The 23,083-nt window shown below is 37.0% G+C and overlaps 1 protein-coding gene and 1 pseudogene across 1 annotated transcript; one reads left to right on the forward strand and one right to left on the reverse strand.

Moving 5' to 3' along the window:
• The first annotated feature begins 7,397 nt into the window (after window positions 1-7,397).
• Or8u3 (olfactory receptor family 8 subfamily U member 3) lies at window positions 7,398-8,357 on the forward strand. The gene is given in 1 exon segment (NM_001000304.1): window positions 7,398-8,357. A coding segment is annotated over 1 exon segment (960 nt).
• Or5al5-ps1 (olfactory receptor family 5 subfamily AL member 5, pseudogene 1) lies at window positions 19,461-20,419 on the reverse strand (annotated as a pseudogene).

A 23,083-nucleotide genomic window follows, 5' to 3' on the forward strand; every position in this document is an offset into this window, starting at 1 on the left:
ATAGGAGCTTGAGATAACTGTCTCCTGAGAGGCTCTGCCAGAGCATGACAAATACAAAGGCGAATGCTAGCAGCCAACCATTGAACTGAGAACAAGATCCCTAATGGAGGAATTAGAAAAAGGATTGAAGGATCTGAAGGGGTTTGCCATCCCATAAGAACAACACTACCAACTAACCACAGGTCTCAGCAACTAAACTACCATCCAAAGACTACATGGACATACCCATGGCTTCAGCTGTACATGTAGCAGAGAATAGCCTTGTTGGGCATCAGTGGGTCCTGTCAAGGCTTGATGCCCCAATGTAGGTGAATGTCAGGTCAGGGAGGCAGTAAGGGTTGGGTGGGTGGGAGATGGGAAGGGGTTTTTTTAGACAGGAAACTGGGAAAGGTGATAACATTTGAAATGTAAATAAAAACAATAAAAATTAAAATGAAAATAAATGTATTTTTTTAAAAAAAGAAAGAAATGATCAGAGTCCTTAGTCACCAGGGATATGTAAACCAAAAGGACCCTGAGATCATCTTACACTTATCAGAACATCTAAAGTCTGACTCTCGAGGGACAGTGCACATGCAAACAAGGATGTAAAGCAAACAGTCTTCCACAGCTGGTGGGAATTCAAACTTGTAAGACTACTCTGAAAATAAATTTGATGGTTTCTTAGAAAACTGAGAATAGTTATATCTCAAGACCTACCCATCTATTGCACCCCTGAGTATATACCCAAAAGATGCTTCACCATATGAAAAGCACACTTGCTCAGCTATTTTCATAGCAGCTTCATTCCTAATAGCCAGAAACTAAAAACAATCTGGATTTCACTCAGTTGAAAAAATGGATAAAGAAAATGGCACATTTATATACTAGATTAATACTCATTTATTGATATAATAGAATAATACTCATTTATTTTAAAAAAATGACATAATGGAATCTTAATGCAAATGGATAGAACTAGAAAAGCCCATCCTGAGTGAGGTAACACAGACCCAGAAAGGCAAATATAGTTAGTACTCAGTAAGTAGATATTAGCCATGGAGTGCAGGATAACCATGCTATAACCCACAAGGGGCTACGCTTGAATCTCACTGAGAAGCGGAAATAGAATAATCTGAGGGAACAGATGGAAGGAGGAGACAGGGTTGGGTAGAAAGTGGAGAGGGTTTCAGGAGGGATCAAGTGGGGTAGGATGGGAGGAGAGATGGGAGGGGCGATGGTGAGAGAACTAGAAACAGTGTGTGGGAGTGGGTTATCACTTGGACAAGATAAAAACTGAGAATAATGGAAACTTTTAGGAATCATCACTGTGACCCTAATTAAAATGACTAGAAATGAGGAATATGGAATCTAAAATGATCATCTTCTGTAACAAGACAAGAGTTGTAGTGGAGGTATTGGGACACCAACCCAAGCACCATACCTTCAACCCACAATTTGTTCTACCTACAAGATGTGCATGGGGTAAAGATGAGAGAGGCAGTGAGGGAACGGTCAACCAAAGACTGGCCCAGCTTGAGACCCATGACATAAGAAATCCCCCATCCCTGAAACTATTAATGATATTCTCCTAAACTTCCAGTCTGGAGCCTAGCATATCTGTCTTTAGAGAAGCTTCACACAGGAACTGGTGCAAACAGGTGTAGAGACCCACAGCCATATATTAAACAGAACTTTGAGGAATCCTGTGGACAAGGCAGAGGAAGGAAGGACTATAGGAGCCAGAGAGGTCAAGGGCATCATAAGAGAACCTACAAAATCAACTAACCTGGGCCCATAGATACCCACAGAGACAAAACTGCTAACCAGAAAGCATGTCATGTAATTTACCTAAGACCTCTGCACATATGTAACACTTGTACAGCTTGATCTTCATGTGGGACTCCTAACAGCAGAAGCAGGGACTGTTTCTTACTCTGTTGTCTGCCTTTGAATCCCTTTCCCCTAACTGGTCTTCCTTGTCTGGCCTCAATAGGGGAAGGTCCACATAGTCCTACTGCAACTTGATATGCTAAATCATGATGCTATCCATGGAAGGCCTCCCTTTCTCAGCAGAGAAAGGAAAGAGTTTAGTATAAGGGGACAGTAAGGCGAGAGGAAAGAATGGGAGGAGAGATGACAGGGGAAGCTGTGATTCAGATATAAAGTAAACAAATAAATTAATAAAATATGATATATTACTAATAGTTATTTTAATTGTGGTTATTAACAAGATTGACTATAAGATGAGAAATAGAGACAAAGCTCAAAGGAGGAGGGTTGGGTGGAATGGTTGTTTATGGCTTTCCTAGAAGATATGAGTTTAGTTCCTAGTAAATAGAACATAGGTACCTTTGGTAACTTTGGCACTCTCTTCTGTCTTGGGTATATGCATGTGTGTTTGTGTATGAGTGTGTATATATAAACAAATATATATATACATATATATATATATATATATGTCTTTTAAAAAGAAGAGGGCGAATCCAAATTTAAAATTAGTGAGATGGAAAAAATAGACTATATGATATTATTGTGAAATTATGAAAGACAAAGAATGAGACAACACATAAAATTTTTTATATTTCAGATGGGATTCACCCAATAATGAAAGTATTCTGCTTCTCAATAGAATGTGATAATGTAGTCATGAATGGCTTTGGTTATAGGTAGCAGCTGAATTGAAAAGAACAAGAGATTTTGAGGAAGATACAGCTGTAAATAAGACTTAATATATATTTATAGTTTTAGTTACATTTTGCAAACTCACATACACACACTTAGTACTTTTCTTACAATATACTTAATTTGAGATTGAAATTAAAATTTAATCTTACTTTGAGTTAGTAAAATTAGAGTAGTTATTTTCTACTCTAAAATTTTTATTTACAAAAGTAAATACTGTATGGGTAATTAGCAGTCCTATAAAATGAGCAATAGTAAAAAAAAGTACCACCTTTTGTAATAAGTTTATACATAGAAGATAGAGAGATACAAATTAGTCAGAAAATGGTATATTAAGTTCTAAACTTACAAAATGTAAACATCTTAGAATGTTAAGTCATATGTAACACACTTTCTCTCTCTTACCTATACATACAAGCAAATACACATTAGAGGAAGAAACACAACTACATAAATTAATTATAAGAAATATTAAAAGACGAATCATCCATCATTTTAATTAAAGATAAAAATTACCATGAGATTTAATAATTTTTTCTTATTGACTAACTTAGAGGTTGATTTTGGAAAAACTTGTTTCTTATTTATTATTAGTGATATCTCCTTACTATTTTTAACACTACTATTGTTTTGGTTTTGTATGTTTCAAATTGTACCAATTGAAGTTTATTAAACTCTGTGCAAACTTCAACCCATTCAATCTTTAAATATCATAAGAAAATGAATGGGTGTACATAATTTTAAAATTGTGGATTTTATCCAAAATCTAATCATTGCTTTTGATTTTATAGAGCCAGATATCATAGTAACAGTGAGCACAGCATTACATTTTATTATGTTTTCTTCAGTGGTCGCGTTTACTTTTCCTCTAAAGGAAATATTTCATTGTTATGTTCGAAAGTGTTCCTTCAGGATTCTAATAAAGAGATTTCGAGAAAATCCATAATGTAATGTGTACAGCTTGTTTTCCACTGCGGAAAACACAGAAGGAGATTTAATAACTTGAGGGTACCTCAGGAGACTTTGAGATCTAGAGGGACCTAGGAAATAATAAATCACCAAGACAACTTCAGAATAAGCTCTCTGGAAGCCCAACTTATTGCTAAGAAGGTAAGTCAGTTGGAGTTTAGGTACCAAAGTACAAATCTATCCTGCTGGACACACCAATTTCCCATTACAAAGCTTGTTCTTAGGGAACTGTGGTAGTAAAGAGAGTCAAATGGTCTTCTGTATTTCATGTCTTTACTGCTTTCCGAACGATATCTGTTTTGCCTAAATTAGTACTTTTTAATCCTCCATCTCTGTCTTTGTCTCTGGCTCTTCCTCCCTCACTCCCTGCCTTTCTTTCCTTATTTCTTGTGTGCATTTTCCCACTACACACATGAGAGACAACCTCCTAGAATTTAACTTCTCATTTGCTCTATTGTTCACCAAAGAGATTAGCATTCTGTGACGAATGGACAAGATCCTTGAGATCAGGCAAGATGTTTAAAATCATCTTATGAGCGTCATGGCTTTTCATTGAAATGCTGGCAATCATATTTACAAAGCAAATGCTTTTAGTCTCTGACCTTTGTTTCTATTAGCAGTTGGAATATAAAATACATTATTTTTTGTTTTTCTTTCTTTTTTAAGAAAGAAATCATCAAGGCGGCAATTTACTATCTTGGCCTCTGAATGCCGCAATTAGAGGCAGACACCACCATATTTAAAATTTTTAGTACTTGAATATTGACTTAAATTTTAGGTTTTGAAATCTAAAGTGAAATAATTGATTGAACTGTCATTTGATGAAGGATATAGAGAAATAAGTCTCAACCTAGGGTGCCCAACATGTTTCATGACAATCTATATAATATGTATGTATTTGCCTTATATGTAGAGGTGGTGAGACTTCAAGAAGGGATTGAGGCTGAGCACTACACAGTGTACATAACTTGTAGCTCAGTTGCTAAGTCTTGATGAGGACGAAGGGAAGAAAGAACACTCAAAGCCATTTGTGTGGAGAGATGCTAACAGAGCCCTAAGAGTACCTGTCACACTAGACAGAATACAGCAAAAAAAGTGTTTTTGTGAGTCATTAGTTTCCTTTCTTTAGTTAGCAAATAACCTTTCTGTAGAAAACATTACTGCTACGTCAGATTCTGAGGTCTGTAAAAGTCTAAATAATCAAAGTCATTGAACAATCAATTTAAGAATAAATTTAAATTTCCCAAGTAAGTTTATTTCAAAATAAATTGGTAAACAGACTCTGTAGAGACCAGAAGAGGACAAAGAAAAGGAAACGAATGAAAAATTAGTTGGAGTTGTTCATGTATTTGTTGTGAAATGTAAACTAATATAAAAGATGAATAATATTTCCTTAACTAATACAGTTCAGTAAACATTTAAATTTTCTGTTAATTTAATAATTTGTGCTACAAAACTAATTATGATTTATAGATCTTTATATATTCACATAAGAGAAAGGAAGTGAGAGACATAGAGAATTCCTAATATTAAAATTTTTCTTACTATAAAATGATTAAAATGATGTGAGTTTTCAATTTTATGCTTGATTAAAGTAAAAATTAATTTGTTTGAAACCAGTCATAAATGAAATATGTATTATATTTCTGATGCCTTTATATATGGATTTCATCTAAAACTAGCGGAGATTGAAATGCTAGGAGAAACAATCAGTCATGAAGATAGCAACTTCAGAACAAACTAAGGAATGAATTGAAAGCAACAAGAGAACCTTTTTAAAAGAATAGGAATAGACTTTATATGATCTAGAGATGTAAATTGGACACTTTAAAAACATAGACTTGTGTGGTAGTAATGTGCTGTTTTCTCAAAATTAATCTGAGCCACAACAGCCTGTACAGCACAATGGTGACTAGAAGCAATGACTCCAGCCACACTTTTCTTCTATGTGACCAGTAGTATTACCTGCTTTTTTTTCTTTTATTTTTCAATTGTAAATCAAAAAGAATGGGTATCCTTCAGCCTAGGAAAAACAAGAAACTCACATAAATTCACCTACTTAAATATATCAACATGAGGAGTTATGTGTAAGTATAAACTATATGAGATAGAAATAGTATATAACTGAAACAGAAAAAGCTAATAGATTTAATCAATTAAAATTGACACACCATGGTCTTTTGAATAAGAATGGTCCTCACAGGCTCATGTATAGATGTTTGTTCTACAGTTGGTAGAATTGTTTGGAAAGGATTAGGAAGAATTGTTTAGAAAGGATTAGGTAGAATTGTTTGGAAAGGATGTTGCCTTTACTGAGGACATGGGTCACTGGGGGTAAGCTTTTGAGGCTTCAATAGCTCAAGCTACTCTTGGTAACCTGTTCCTCATGCTTTGGGTCAGATATAAACTCTCAGATACTGTTCAAGTGTATCTCTGTCTGACTTGGCCATATTTTTCTGCCATGATAGTCATGGTCTCTCCTTCTCTGGGACAATGAGACCCAAATTAAATGCTTTCTTTTTTAAGTTAAATCCGTCAGAGTGTTTTGTCATAGCATAGAACAGAAACTAAGACAACATAAGGATTTTGATAGAGTTATCTCTCAGGATTTTCTTTTTGTTATTACTCTCAAACTACAAAAAAAAATCACTGGCTCAAAGTGCACATATTTTTATGGATTGTTTACAATAGGATATTTCCTTGAAACATTGTTAAATGTACAACCGACATCAAGTGTTATGGGTATTTTTAGCTACATTGACAAAAATTTATGGAGGAACACACACATAATTTTAATTTAGAATAGCTGATTTAATGCACTTTCTGAAATATATTTAGCTTTTGGTGATATACTTAAAATTATGTTTAATTTTGGCTTTGAATAAACTTGTCATTTTTACAGTGCCATCATCAATCAGTCTTTTCATTGCTTTGAGCAATTACGAGTGTCTGAAAACTTCTAGCCACTACAATAACAAGCTTCTAGAAGATTGTCCATGCACCAGAGGTTTAGCCCATAAAAATATATATGTGTGTATCATTAATTTGTCAGCAACTTATAAAAAAGGGAAAATATGAATCTGGGAGAGATATGTAGTGGAAGAAGAGGGCATATTTAAAGGGAGAGGGTGGTGGTCAATACATGATGAAGATATATTCTACATATGTACGAAATTCTTAAAGAATACATTTAGAAAATATCCAGTGTTCACACATTTCTAATGAAATTTCTTTTAATTTAAGTAGGATGAAGTATTTTCTCCCTAATTGGAGGAGGATATAGGAAAATAAATATCTATACAGGATATAATATTATATTGCTTATGTGAATATGAAATTATCTTGGCGTTATCTTCTATATATCTTATGGGGAAAGTAGAGATTTAAAGTTATAGACTATAAATATATTTCTGCTTGAAAATTATGTATTTTTTCTGCTTTTCTTTTTCATGTTTAAAAATAGTGACAGAAAAATATGAAATTTCCTGCTTAGTTCCCCACATATTTTGTTATGTTTATTTAACAATCATTTCCACTATTTTTAAGGGGGGAAAAGTAACTTTTTAGAAGGCTGTTGTTCTGCAGAAAAATAACTCTTGGGTCTGTAGTAAGAATGAAGGACTATACTTAAAATGCTACCAGGGTGACATACTTCATGGCAGGAACACACCAACAACCTTTTTCTGCCAGGACTCACTGAAGCACTGAGAAATGTCATTTTCATTCTTCACTTGCAGTAAAATCTACACCATCTTCCAGAGTCAATGGCTGAGGTGAATATCTCCTATGTCAGTGAGTTCATTCTCAAGGGGATCACAGACCGCCCAGAACTCCAAGTCCCATGTTTTGTAGTGTTTTTGACAATCTATCTGGTTACAGTTATAGGCAACATTGGGTTGATTGTAATAATCAGGGTTGACTCTCGGCTCCACACGCCTATGTACTTCTTCCTCAGTCACTTAGCCTTTGTTGACCTCTGTTACTCCTCTGCTATCACACCAAAGATGATGGTGAACTTTGTGGTGGAGCGCAACACTATCCCTTTCCATGCTTGTGCAACACAACTGGGCTGCTTTCTTACCTTCATGATCACAGAGTGTTTCCTTCTGGCCTCTATGGCCTATGACCGTTATGTGGCCATCTGCAGTCCCTTGCATTATTCAACACTGATGTCAAAGAGAGTGTGCATTCAATTAGTGGCAGTTCCTTATGTGTACAGCTTTCTAGTTGCCCTTTTCCACACAATCATCACCTTTCGCTTGACGTATTGTGGGCCTAATGTAATCAACCATTTCTACTGTGATGACCTTCCCCTCTTAGCTTTGTCCTGCTCAGACACACACATGAAGGAAATTCTCATCTTTGCTTTTGCTGGCTTTGATATGATTTGTTCCTCTTCCATAGTTCTTACCTCCTACCTCTTTATCATTGCTGCTATCCTGAGAATCCGCTCTACTCAAGGAAGACGCAAGGCCATCTCTACCTGTGGCTCCCACATGGTAGCTGTTACTATTTTCTATGGTACACTCATCTTCATGTATCTACAACCCAAATCTAATCATTCCCTGGACACAGACAAAATGGCTTCAGTGTTTTACACAGTGGTGATCCCCATGTTGAACCCCCTCATCTACAGTCTTAGGAACAAAGAGGTTAAAGATGCCTCTAAGAAAGCTTTGGATAAAGGGTATGAAACCTTAAAATTATTAAAATTAAATAAATAATGACATCATATTTTATTATGTATAAGCAGGAAAACAAAGCAATCTTTTAATTGTAATTTTTCCCCAAGCAGTTGAAAACACTTCTCTTTCTTTAACAGTCTTAGACATTTTCTGTGAGGGCAAGTAGATCATGGGAACTTAATATGAAAAATGCATTTTCCTGATAGGTGGAGCTGTATAAAATTTACATAGTAATCACTAGTCTAATACAAGAAAAGAAAATTTATATGAAGTCCAGGATTCTGAAAAAGCCTGTGAATCCATTGTCAGTACTGTGAAATACTAATTTTGATATCCTAAATTAGTAAATTGGTCAATCTTTAGAAGTGTGTAGAATCAAATTCACTGGGAGCAACTGTGGTGTTTAGTGTCAGTTATATGGATATTCTCATGCAAATCTAAAGATTAATCTATGGGGATTTGGAGAATTCTCATTCACTTGTGTTTTCTGTTACCTCCCTGATACTTAATCAAGTAATAGTATGTATTATAACAAAATAAAAGTACCAGGTTTGTGGAGTTTATTCACCATCTGCCTAACTGTGTACATGGTTGTATAGACCTTGTACAAACAAGTTTGTGTCTATGTGAATGCTGCAAAGTTGTAAAATTGTGGTTGTCAGAAATGAAAGGTATGAAATAATTACATTATACTGATGCTAGGTTTTGAAATGTAAAGAAAACTTTTTATTAATCATTACATTCGTTTACATCTCAAATGATATCCTACTTCCCGGTTACCCCTCCAACAGCTCTACATCCCATGATATCCCACTTCCCAGTTACCCCTCCATCAGTCCCCTATCCCAAATCTGCCTTCTCCCTCCTCTTGCTCCAGCACCCACTACTCTGAGGTCCTGGACCAAGGGCCTCCTCTCACATTGCTGTCATGTAAGGGCATCCTCTGCTACATATATATCTAGAGCCATGGATCCCTTCAGGTACACTCTTTGTTTAGTGGTCTAGACTCTGGGAGAAAAGGATGGTAAGGCCAACCTATGTTGTTCTTCCATTGGGGTTGCAATCCCCTCTGTTCCTCCAGTCTTTTTGCCTCAACCTGATGGTTGGCTCCAAGTATCCTTTGTGGGGAGGCTCCCAAGAAACCACCACACTTGGTTCCTGTCTGCAAGTGCCTCTTGAACAAGGAACAGTGTTGTGTTTGGTGTCTGCAAACATGACGGATCCCCAGCTGGTGCAGTCACCAATTGGCCTCTCCTTCAGTCTCTGTTCCATTTTTCGTCTCTGTCCTTCCTTTGGACAGAAACATTTCTGGGTTAAAAACTTTGAGATGGGTGGCCCCATCCCTCCAGCAGGGCCCGTGCCTATCTATTGGAGGTGGCCCAACAGGTTCTACCTCCCTCTTCTCTGTGCATTTAGGCTAAAGTCATCCCCCTTGGGTCCTAGAAGCCACATTTCCCTGGTGTCTGGAGCCCTCCAGTGGCTACCCCCAGTTCCTCATTCTCCCTGCTATATATTTTTGTTCACTTTCCTGACATCTCTCACATCTCTTCCAGTTCCTCTTTTGAGATAGGTTCACATGTAGTTCATGCTGATCATGTATCATTACATAGAAGAGAATATCATTAAGCTTCTGCTCTTGAATGCTGAGATTACAGACATGCTGTAGACTGAATCCAGAACTTCATGCATCGTAAGAAAACACTCTAACAATGAGAACATGTCTCCCACAATTTTTTCACATGAAAATGGAAGAACATGGCTTATCAAAAAGTTATACTTGCAAATTTATTCCTTTATTTAATTAGAAGTACTATATGCTTTCATGACATTTATTTGTCTTCAAATTATTCAAATACATTCATAGATTATACTGTTTGGATATTTCAGAAAGGTAGTCAGTTGCTCTTCTCCTATTATTTTCCATTATAAAATATTGCAATACTGAAAGCAATCCAGTAAGATTGGCTTTAAGACTGTCAACTTGTGGTGGTTATTTCTTCTCTGTTGTTACTTTGTAGATGAGTCATATATTCTACAAAGTGCTATAATAATGGTGAGGTGAAATAATTCTCTGTGTGTTTTAGTTATTGTTTGCATGATTTTTTGAGACAGAGTTCCTTCATGTATCTCAGAGTAGTTTCAAATGAGCTATGTGACCTAGAATGGCTTTAGATTTGTGATCTTTCCTGGATCTCTGAGTTCTTGGATTTTTTCTAAGCCGTTGTGTTTGGCTTCTAATTTTCAAGTAGGCACAGCTGAGGAGCTGGTTACCTTCATTACTGTGGTTTGTATGTACATTCTTATATGGATGGAAGAACACAAAGCCTCACTTGCCACAAACATGAAAACCAGAACTACGCGGTTTATACTCTTTCAGAAGCAGACACAAACCTTCACAATGTTTATGATGAAGTTGAAGGACTTTGGTTTTCTTGGTCTTTTGTATCTTTTTCCTTCACAGAATTATTGTTCACAGTGATACTTAAATATTGGGCTGAAGATTTTATATTTATTTGTAATGTTCTTTTAATGTTAGTAATAACATATTAATATAAAGCAGGGTTTTCTTGGAAAATGTTCTTAAAGACTTGGTCTACTCAATAGCAAAAAGCTAGTTCCAGAGCAGGTGAGACAGCCAATGAATAGTCTCTGGAATTCGCCTTCAAAGAATAAGGTAAACAACATGTGGTTGTTTAGTCAAATCATCAAAATTATTATTATTAATTTTTGTTCCAATGTATGTTTAAATAAATTATGACTTTTTATACTCCCGTGTATGGTATTTGTGATGTTCTTATATTGATCTAAAATATTTTTACTACTATTATTATTTATATGTCTGTATACACATGTGATTATGGATATGGGTACATAAAGCACTTGAGGTAGTTAGATTGTAACTTTTAAGAATGTAATATAATTAATGAAAACTATACAGCCTCACTAAAATTGTGAACTTTTAGGATAAACAAATTATGTAGACAATATATGTATCATTTAAAAAGATCTGGATGAAACAAAAAAGATGTGGGAGTAGCTAAGAGGAGTAGAAGAAGAGGAACTGTAATTTGGATATCTTGTGTGAGAAAAAAATCCTACTTTCAATAAAAGGGAGAAAAAGTAAAAAAAAAAAACAGATCTGGATGCTAATTTGCCATCTGTAGTTTTATGATATAAAAATTTGCAATTACATGCAAAATAATAAAAAAATTAAGGTTGGACAGTCCTACTCAGAAAATAATCTCCAGGAAGTAGAGGGAGAGAGGAGTCTCGGAGGGATAGAGGAGGTGGAGGATATAAAGGGAGCCAGTTCAGATATGGGAGATGTGGGAGGAGTACAGAGGGTCAGGAATTTGAAGGCATGTGTGTAGCAGTGGGGTAGTTACTAGAAAGTCACAGATGCCAGGGACTCAAGAGTTTCCCAAGGTCCAGAAGGGAAGACATTAGCATAAATACCCAACAAAGGGGAGATAGAACTTGTAGAGACCCTGTCTAGAAGCTGAAAGGGTTTGCAATCCCATAGGAAGAACAACATTATTAACCAGTCAGACCCCTAAAGCTCTAACCAAAGAGCACACAATGGGGGAGGGAGGGTGTCATGGCCCCAACTGGATATGTAGCAGAGGATTGCCTTATCTGGCATCACTGGGAGGGGCCTTATAGTCATGTGGAGGACTAATGTCCTCTAGGGCACTGAAGCAGAAGGGGGTGGGCAGATAGGGAGCACTTCATAGAGGCAGAAAGAGGTGGATAGGAGGCTTGTGTATAGGTAACTGAGAAGAGGGATAAATGTAAATAAGTGCAATAACCAATAAAAATGAAAAGATTAAGATTGGATTTAAGGCCATTTTCTTGCATTCTGGTTGTGTTAGGATATCCAGGACCTGCTCTATTGGGGTAGCTTTGTTTTGAGGTGTCATATGCCCTGACTTTTTTTCATTGTGTTATTTTGAGGGCTGTTAGCCATCTGGATGGTTTTGGTTCTTAGATGTTCTTGATGGTCCTGGTGTGGCAGGTCTCTGATGGGTATTCCTGGGCTTTATGTTTCTGGACATGCAGTTCTGTGTGGTATAGTAGCCTTGGATCCAAAGAAGGTGGGCAGGGGGGTGTCAGGAGAATGGAGGTCTACCTGGGTTAATGATTGTCAGGACATCTTGGCTTGGCCCTGAGGGCTCAGAGAGCAGGGAAGATGGGCAGGGTATGGGGAGCGGGCTACCTGTATGATTCAGGAGTCTGATGGTGGTAGAGGAGAAGTGGTGGGAGAATGGATGTTCTCTTGGTATAACAGGCTGTTCAGGACAGCTTGGCATGGCCAAGAAGGCTCAAAGAACAGAGAAGATGCATAAAGAACAACATAAATGAATCCACCCACCTACAGTCACCTGATCTTTGACAAAGGAGCTAAAACCATCCAGTGGAGAAAAGACAGCATTTTCAACAAATGGTGCTGGTTCAACTGGCAGTCAGTATGTAGATGAATGCAAATTGATCCATTTTTATCTCCCTGTACAAAGATCAAGTCCAAGTGGCTCAAAGACCTTCACATAAAACCAGATACACTCAAACTAATAGGAGAAAGTGGGGGAAAGCCTTGAACACACAGGCACAGGGAAAATTTTTCTGAACAAAACTCCAATGGCTTATGCTCTAAGGTCAAGAATTGACAAATGGGACCTCACATAAATTTAAAGCTTGTGAAAGGCAAAGGACAGTGTCAGTAGGACACTTTGGAGCAGAGACTGAAAGAAAGGCCATCCATAGATTGCCCCATCTGGGGATCCAGCCCATATACAGTCACCAAACCCTGACAATATCGCTGATGCCAAGAAGTGCATGCTGACAAGAGCCTGATATAACTATCTCCTGAGAGGCTCTGCCAAATCATGACCAATACAGAGGCAGATGTTCACAGCCAACCATTGAACTGAAAACAGGGTCCCCAGTGGAGGAGTAAGAGAAAGGACTGAAGTAGCTGAAGGGGCTTGCAACTGTGAAACAAGAAAAAGAATGTCAATCAACCAGACCCTCCAACCTCACAGGGATTAAAACAGTAGCTAAAGAGAACACAGGGATGAATGTATGACTCCATCCACATATGTAGCAGAGGATGGCATTGTTGGGCATCAATAATAGAAGAGGAGATCGTACCTGTCAGTGCTTGATACCTCAGTGTAGAGGAGTGTCAGGACAGGGAACTGGGAGGGAGTGGGTGGTTGGGTGAGGGAGAACCCTTATAAAAGCATGAGGTGGGGGTTGGGAAATCGGGTTTCTGGAGTGGAAACCAGGAAAGGGGATAACATTTAAAATGTAAATTAAGAATTCAATAAAGGAAAAAACAGAAAAAAACAAACAGACAAACAAACATAAAAACAAATGGAATGGGGGGCTATCCCAAAAGCTGTTGTCTATACATGGAATATGTTTATATAGTTCTGCTGCCTTGCCTGGCCTCAATTGGAGAGACATATAGCCTCGCAGAAACTTGAAGTGTCAGGCTGGAGTGATACTGAAGAGGGAAGAGATGGGGATGAGGGATGGGAGAAGGATTTTGGGAAGGGTGACCGAGAGGGTGTAAATAAATGGGATGCAAGGTAAGTAAAAATTAAATTAAATTAAAAAAGAATATTGTACACTGTTCAAGCCAATAAAATAGTAACACTCAAACATTTTCATTTACATTTACTCTTCAGGAATATGAGTATTTAAATAATGAATAAATATGTTGATGAGTAAAACCTCTTAAGGAATTGGACAACATCTGTTTGTTGTTGTCAGTGAAACGGAGCATCCCTAATCCATTTTAATGTAACAACTTTATTTGGTTTTGTGTGACTGTGTGTGTGTGTGTGTGTGTGTGTGTGTGTGTGTGTATGTGTGTACACGTGCATGTGTGTGTGTATCTACAGGAGAAAAGTAATCTTAACGAATGCAGATCAAATATTTGTGCATATTTATATTAAAATAATGCACTTTATATTATATTTTCACATATAAATTGTGTTAATTGGGTGGATTGTAGTACCCTAATAAATCAGATCACTTTATGAATGATACATATTTAATTATTGTATTCAAATGTTTAAAATACCTATAGTAATCCCCATAATGATAATATATTGATATTTATTGACTGATACATAAATTGGTCTTATTACAAATATAGAACATTGATTAATTCACTTATTAGTTTATTCTATTTGATATAATAAGTTTATTGATTAAAAAGCTGGTTTATTTTATTTTTTACATGAGTAAATGTCTGTCCAGCATGTGTGTGCCTGGTGTCTACAGATACCAGAATAGGGAATCAGACTCCTGAAACTGAAGTTCTGGATATTGTGAGTTTCCATAAGAATGGCAAGAACCAACTCCATATTCTCAAAAGAATCACAAATGTTCTTAAAGGCTGGGCCTTCTCTATAGGCTGTTCATTGCATGGTTATTTACAAACATGTGGATGTGATGAGTAAATGTCTTTACTACGCCCCCAAAGTATTAATTCATTTTATATCATTTTATCCACTAAAAAGAATAATTTATCACTGGTTGAAAATGAACTGTCACTATATATGTATTCAGGAAGAGTCATTGAGTCTCAAGGATTTATCAATAAATTAAAAACATGAATATTACAATAAGTATGCCTTACAACATATAAAACAAACATTTAATTTAGGCATGTATGATTGCCTATGTTCATTTTGTCTTAATTCAATTTTCTAAGTATTAGTTCAAGGAAATCCATATATTTTCTGTTCTGTTTAACTGCCTAAATGTACAAAAGTACAGAGTAGTAAAAAGAAGAGGTATTTGGAAATGTGGAATATTATATAACCTCATACTGCATAGCTTGGTCCTAATAACCTAATTACATACAACAGTGAAGGAATTAAAGAAGGACAGATACACCTGCACATGTCCATCTGATAAGGAGGCACTAAACATGCAAGTGACCAGAAATTTCTGCAGGATGTACAGTAGAGAGGAGGGGTTAGTCTTAGAAAGAGGTCTCTATATTGGAGCAGTCTCAGATAAAGAGTAGGAAGCTCCTATGGCTCTTAGTTTCTGCACACACTGCTAATATCTTCATACAATGAGAGGAAGGCTTTGCTAAATTTTCTACAGGTCTGAGGCACTGTCTGGTATTTGTTGGTAAAACATGGTCATTCAGGAATGCATCCACAACTTACACATTCACTCAAGGTTTTCTCTCCTTCCTATACACATCTTTTTTCATCTTTATTAACTTGAGTATTTCTTATTTACATTTCAATTATTGTTCCCCTTCCCGGTTTCCATGGCCAACGTCCTCCTAACCCCTCCCCCTCCCCTTCTCTATAGCTGTTCCCCTCCCCATCCTCCCCCCATTACCGCTCTCCCCCCAACAATCACGTTCACTGGGGGTTCAGTCTTGGTAGGACCAAGGGATTCCCCTTCCACTGGTGCTCTTACTAGGCTATTCATTGCTACCTATGAGGTTGGAGCCCAGGGTCAATCCATGTATAGTCTTTGGGTAGTGACTTAGTCCCTGAAAGCTCTGGTTGGTTGGCATTGTTGTTCATATGGGTTCTCGAGCCCCTTTAAGCTCTTTCAGTCCTTTCTCTGATTCCTTCAACGGGGGTCCCGTTCTCAGTTCAGTGGTTTGCTGCTGGCATTCGCCTATGTATTTGCTGTATTCTGGCTGAGTCTTTCAGGAGAGATCTACATCCGGCTCCTGTCCGCCTGCACTTCGTTGCTTCATCCATCTTGTCTAATTGGATGGCTGTATATGCATGGGCCACATGTGGAGCAGGCTCTGAATGGGTGTTCCTTCTGTGTCTGTTCTAAACTTTGCCTCCTACACACATCTTTAGGCTTCACAGCAACTACTAAGAACCAGGCCATTGTTGTTTGAAAAAAGAAAAAAAAAACACTGGTAGCAAATGACAGGAAAATGCAGACAAGGGTATGTGTGGTGACTTTTGTCTGAATTTTCCTTCCAAGTGGAAATGAAAAGATTGAGGTGATTCCCAATTGCTCTACCAGAATCGGGTTCATATTTACTTTTGAAGGGATATAATTTAAATCTAGTTTGGAGATGAGATATCATACAGCACCATACAGTAAAGGGAAATTCGTAGATGACTGAGTTTAGCATGATCGTTATCTCCAGTTGTATCTACATATCTGACAAATTAGTAAAAAATATGATCAATGCTAGGTCTCCTGCTTCACACTACAGCTTTGCTCCTTTCCCTGTTCTTTTATTTGCAGTTCTGCTCAATTCTGCACAGATTTTAATCATTTAATGGTTTGAAATAGGAAGAAAATTCAAATTTATACTAAATTTACCTTAACTTTCGCCTATGATCAAAATAAGTGTAACTAAGACAGTTTTGATATATGGAAGGACATCATAATAATTTATCAGCCATTGCTTCTTTCATGTAATGTTTCAAACCACAGGAATAGTATCTAAGCTCATATTAAACCAAATTTTGCTCTCAGTTTGCTATTTTATCCTTTCCAGATTGTGTAATTCTAAACAAAACAGTAGCCTTGCCATCAGCCATATTCCAGACCCAAGATAATGATCCAACAGTTTCCACTTTGACCAAATTGGTCAGATGTGCATATCTCCTGCCTGACTTCATGCTCTACTAGACTTGTGCTATTTTAAGTATCTCCTAAAAAGTTTACCCTGGTGGTTTCCAGACAGAACTCCCTTCTCCTTGGGACTACATTAAAAGTAAATTTTATTCTTGCTTCTTACCACTTCTCTCTGGTTACGTGCTGAAAACTGCAGTTCAAACCATGTCTGGTAGAAATCTATCCAAACCCATGATTATGACCTTCCAGTTAGAATTCTTGAAACTTCCATAAACAATACTTTAGCTACTTAAAACTTAATCTGTATTATTTTACAAAAATATATCCAAAATAACAGTCCATTCTGTTGCTAGATATATGTGTGTTAGTGAATAATACAGTACTACTATACAAGCTACTTTAAATACGTTCTGAGCTAGCTATTGAAAATGTTAACTGAAGCATTTCATTTAGATGAATCATGCAGAAGTAATAGAGGAAAAGAATTCACAAAATATGGCAGGGTATTTTACACGGAAAATGTGAATACTATATAAATCTTATTTTTATTAATCAAATTGTTAAGTATAATACTGGCTTCTTTCAGTTCCTGCTGATGAGTGAACTATATAGTTTATTGATTGGAACTTAAAACACTATTTGAAAATATGTGAAAATATTATGCAATGTATGTGAATGTGTGTACATTTGTGGATGTACACGAAGAAAGTGGATAGTATCCTCTCTCTTCACCTTACATTTTGAAATTGTTTCTCTCACTGAATCCTTAGTTCACTCGCTGACTAATATAATTGGGCAAGATTCCTCCTGTCTTTGATCCTCATGTGTTGGGTTAAACAGATACAGTTACATGTTGATTTTGGTTTTTAATGTGTGTGGTGAGGATTTGAACTAAGATCCTTAGTCTTGGATAGCCAAGAACATTGTCCACTAATATGTATCTATTTCTCTGGTACCTTAGCATTTAAAACTTAGCACACACTTTATATTTTCATTTTGTTTATTTAAAGTTAAGAATACCATTTCTTTTCTTAAATTTTTTATTACATATTTCTTTACTTACATTTCAAAGGTTATTCCCCTTCCCGGTTTCCTGTTCATAAGCCCCCATTTCCTCCCTTTCCCCTCCCACATATGGGTATTTCCCCTATACATCCCCCTTATTGCCCTCTCCCATTTATCCCATGCATTGGGGGTCCAACCTTGACAAGACCAAGGGCTTCCCCTTCCACTGGTGCCCCAACAAGGCTATTCTCTGCTACATATACAGTTGGAGCCCTGGGTCAGTCCATGTATACTCTTTCAGTAGTGGTTTAGTACCTGGAGGCTCTGGTTGGTTGGCCTTGTTGTTTTTATGGGGTTGCAAGCTCCTACAACTTTTTCAATACTTCTTCTAATTCCCCTGAAGGTGGTCCTATTCTCAGCTCGGTGTTTTGCTGCTAGCATTGACCTTTGTATTGGACATGCTATGGCTGTGTCTCTCAGGAGATATCTATATCCAGTCCCTTTCTGCATGCATTTTTCATCAATCTTATTTAGTTTTGGTGGCTGTATATATGGCACATGTGGGGCAGGCTCTGAATGGCCATTCCTTGAGTCACTGCTCTAAACTCTACTTTGATTTCCCTTCCTATGAATATTTTCTCCCCTTTTCAGAAGGAGTGGGAGCATCTGCATTTTGGTCATCCTTCTTCTTGAGGTTTGTGTGGTCTGTAGATTGCATCTTGGGCAATTTGAGCTTTTTGGCTAATATCCACTTATCCATGAGTGCATACCAAGTGTGTTTTTCTGTGATTGAGTAACCTCACTCAGGATGATATTTTCTAGTTCATTCCATTTGCCTAAGAATACCATTTCTAACTACTTCACAACTAATAATTACACACGTACCAGAAACCAGGCAAAAGCAATCCTTGCTATGAAAACATGGTAATTAAAGAAACAGTCAGAAATACTTTAAAAAGTCTGAATACTTTAATATGTCGATTATTGATACAATAAAGTTGAAGTACATGACTAAAGATGTTTATCTATTACAAAGTAAGGTGAAGTGTTCAACACTGTACAGACTTCAGTAATAGATTCTAATTCCATATACTATATTCACGAATGTAAGTAGTATATGCAAGTATCTGTAAATGCATATAAATGATGTATTCATTTAATTAATAATGAAGATGTGCCTACTAAAATTACGATAAATTGCGACAGAAATATATATGTAGATCACCAATTAAACTCTTATAGATCATGTGCAAGGCTCTCAATTTTAACATGACCTACACAAAAATAAATATATGCATACACACATGCATGCACGTATGTACACATAAAACCATGAATAAACAATCATTTACAAACATACACATACATATATATGAATATACACACATGCACACATGCATACACACATATAGCACACACATATGTATACATACACACATGCATGACCTGTACCATTCCAATGATTCGTAGAGCTCAGTATGCAATGTTGGAACTATAGCACTCAGCATTTTTACTTGAAATAAGACAAAATTAAATATCTTCGGATTACTACCCAGAGTTTCTGGAATAATGGATGGTCAAAGACAATTTATCAGAAAATCGCTTCAGGGCATTTTTTACCTCCTGATTTCTTAAGCTGTAGATTAATGGGTTTAACATGGGAATTACTACTACATAAAACACAGAAGCAATTTTATCTGTGTTTAGAGAATGGCTTGACTTGGGTTGCAGGTACATAAAAATGATTGTCCCATAAAATATGGTGATTGAAGTCAGGTGGGAAGCACAAGTAGAAAAGGCTTTTTTTCTTCCTTCAGCAGAATGAATCCTCAGGATGGCAAAAATGATGAAGATATATGAAGTAACCACAACCACCAGAGAACAGAGTATGTTGAAGGCAGAAATGATTAGCAACATCAGCTCTTTGACACGAGTGTCAGAACAGGCGAGAGCAACCAAGGGGACATCATCACAGTAGAAATGGTTGACAACATTGGAGCCACAGAAAGACAAGTGGAAGGTTGCCACTGCCTCAGCAAGCCCCACAGTGAATCCATAAATGTATGTGCTGGCGATGACCTGAAGACAGAGCTTCCTAGGCATGAGGACCGCATAGAGGAGAGGGTTCCAGATGGCCACATACATGTCACAGGCCATGACTGACAGCAAGTACATTTCACAAACAGCAAATGTGATGAAACAGCACACCTGAGTGGCACATGCATAGAAGGTTATACTTTTGACTTCTCGAAGGAAGTTTATAATTGTGTTTGGAGTAACTGAGGATGTATAACAGAAATCAACAAAAGCAAAGTGACTGAGGAAAAAGTACATGGGTGTATGAATCTGAGGGCTGAAGTGGATTAACATAATCAGTCCTAGATTCCCCAAGACAGTAGTTAAGTAGATGACTAGAAACACAGCAAAAGAATGATCTCAAGCTCTGGGTCATCTGTCAGTCCTACAAAGATGAACTGAGACACTGTTGAACTGTTACCTTCAGCCATAGATTGTACAAGTGTTTGCTACTAAAGAGTCCTCACCAAACTTATTCCAAATGATTGTCTTCCTTTGGGTATAATCATGCAGAAGAGTTAATTCTAATTAGTCGACCTTATGTTGACATGTTCTTAGTTATATCTTCACATTTCGCAAGATTTTATAGCAAATCATTTTTGTTGCTTATAAGTTCCAAAGTACGGATCTGTAGGGAATTATTTATCGATAGAAAGATAGTTCTTTGTAGCTTTGTATAGATATGCTATCTCTTATTTCTTTCTTAGACAACTGAAAAATTACTTAAACAAATATACTATATAACAATTAGTATACTACATATTACATACTATAGTAAATTGTTATAATAATTTGAAAAGTTTCAAATATTTCTACTCCATTATCTGGAATATATTGCATAAAAATACAAAATTTAAAATGTTGACTACAAGAAGATTTATATAAAAGGATATGAACAGATTTTGACTTACTTATGATGTGTATTGCATACATTCAAGGCAATTTTTTAATTTAAAAATGTTGTATATCTATTAACTAATTTTTCCCTAGCTATTATTCAAAATATGTATATAATATGGAGGGGATACGTATGTATCCCTTATATTTAATATATATGCATACATAAATATGATACATACTTATGTATACATAACATAAGTAATATATATTCACAATGTACATGTCATCGCCATTATAAAATTTGTTTAAGGTGGTGAGAATAGCAAAACACTAAAAAAAAATTTGTCATATGCTTCATATGCCTGAATATAGAGCAATAACTAGGACCATTTTTAATGAGCTTTTAAACGTAGAAGCAGTTTCTCAATTCTTTTCAATGAAATAAGACTACTTAAGTCACAGTGTATTCAATCATAGCAATCATGTAAAAAAATACTACTGCACATGCTTCTAACCCTACACTGGGTGCAGAAGCAGGAATACTGCAGGAGGTTTTGTCTAGCCACACTATCAGAGAAAAAGTTTTATAAAGGTAAGCTTGTGCTTGTATAAGAGATCTTGCCTCAAGGTTAAAAAAAAGAGATGGAAAAAGATATCTGAATCTCATATGTAGGTTGGCTTCTGAATCATGCTCATTCATTAATAGACTGTAAAATCTGCATATAGGCATGGGACACACATACACACACAGACACACACAGAAATACATACAGACACACACAAAGGCATACACACACAGAAACAGACACAGACACAGACAGACAGACAGACAGATAGACACACACACACATGCGCACACACACACACACACACACACACACACACACACACACACACACACACACACTACCACCACAACCAGATCACAGCAGACAAAGATTAGTGTTTTCAAGTTTCTTGACTAGATTACTGTAAGAAAGAATCATCACATATGGTTTCAGTCATCTCAATTTAAAGTTGATAAAAACAATTTCTTTCACAGAGGCAGTAATTGCACCTTCTCCCCAAGATCAGTCAGCAAGAGAAAGGCAGTCAGTCTATCAACTTCCCCACAGTGGGTACGAAAACTGAATACCTCATAGTTATGCCATATAACTCCAATTACTTCTTTTTTGGTGGGGGGGAGATTTGTCACAATTATTTTGTTTCTTTTTTTTTAAATTTTTTAAAAATCTACTTTTTTTATTAACTTGAGTATTTCTTATATACATTTCGAGTGTTATTCCTTTTCCCGGTTTCCGGGCAAACATCACCCTCCTCCCTCCCCTTCCTTATGGGTGTTCCCCTTCCCACCCTCCCCCCATTGCCGCCCTCCCCCCAACAGTCTAGTTAACTAGGGGTTCAGTCTTAGCAGGACCCAGGGCTTCCCCTTCCACTGGTGCTCTTACTAGGATATTCATTGCTACCTATGAGGTCAGAGTCCAGGGTCAGTCCATGTATAGTCTTTAGGTAGTGGCTTAGTCCCTGGTAGCTCTGGTTACTTGGCATTCTTGTTCATATGGGGTCTCGAGCCCCTTCAAGGTCTTTCAGTCCTTTCTCTGATTCCTTCAACGGGTCCCCATTCTCAGTTCAGTGGTTTGCTGCTGGCATTCGCCTCTGTATTTGCTGAATTCTGGCTGTGTCTCTCAGGAGCATTCTACATCAGGATCCTGTCGGTCTGCACTTCTTTGCTTCATCCATCTTGTCTATATGGGTGGCTGTATATGTATGGGCCACATGTGGGGCAGGCTCTGAATGGGTGTTCCTTCAGTCTCTGTTTTAATCTTTGCCTCTCTCTTCCCTGCCAAGGGTATTCTTGTTCCCCTTTTAGAGAAGGAGTGAAGCCTTCACATTTTGATCATCCGTCTTGAGTTTCATTTGTTCTAGGCATCTAGGGTAATTCAAGCATTTGGGCTAATAGCAACTTATCAATGAGTGCATACCATGTATGTCTTTCTGTGATTGGGTTAGCTCACTCAGGATGATATTTTCCAGTTCCAACCATTTGCCTACGAATTTCATAAAGTCATTGTTTTTGATAGCTGAGTAATATTCCATTGTGTAGATGTACCACATTTTCTGTATCCATTCCTCTGTTGAAGGGCATCTGGGTTCTTTCCAGCTTCTGGCCATTTAAATAAGGCTGCGATGAACATAGTGGAGCACGTGTCTTTTTATATGTTGGGGCATTTTTTGGGTATATGCCCAAGAGAGGT

The sequence above is a fragment of the Rattus norvegicus genome, chromosome 3, assembly GCF_021556685.1.
Source record: "Rattus norvegicus strain SHRSP/BbbUtx chromosome 3, alternate assembly SHRSP_T2T, whole genome shotgun sequence".
NCBI lineage: Eukaryota > Metazoa > Chordata > Mammalia > Rodentia > Muridae > Rattus > Rattus norvegicus.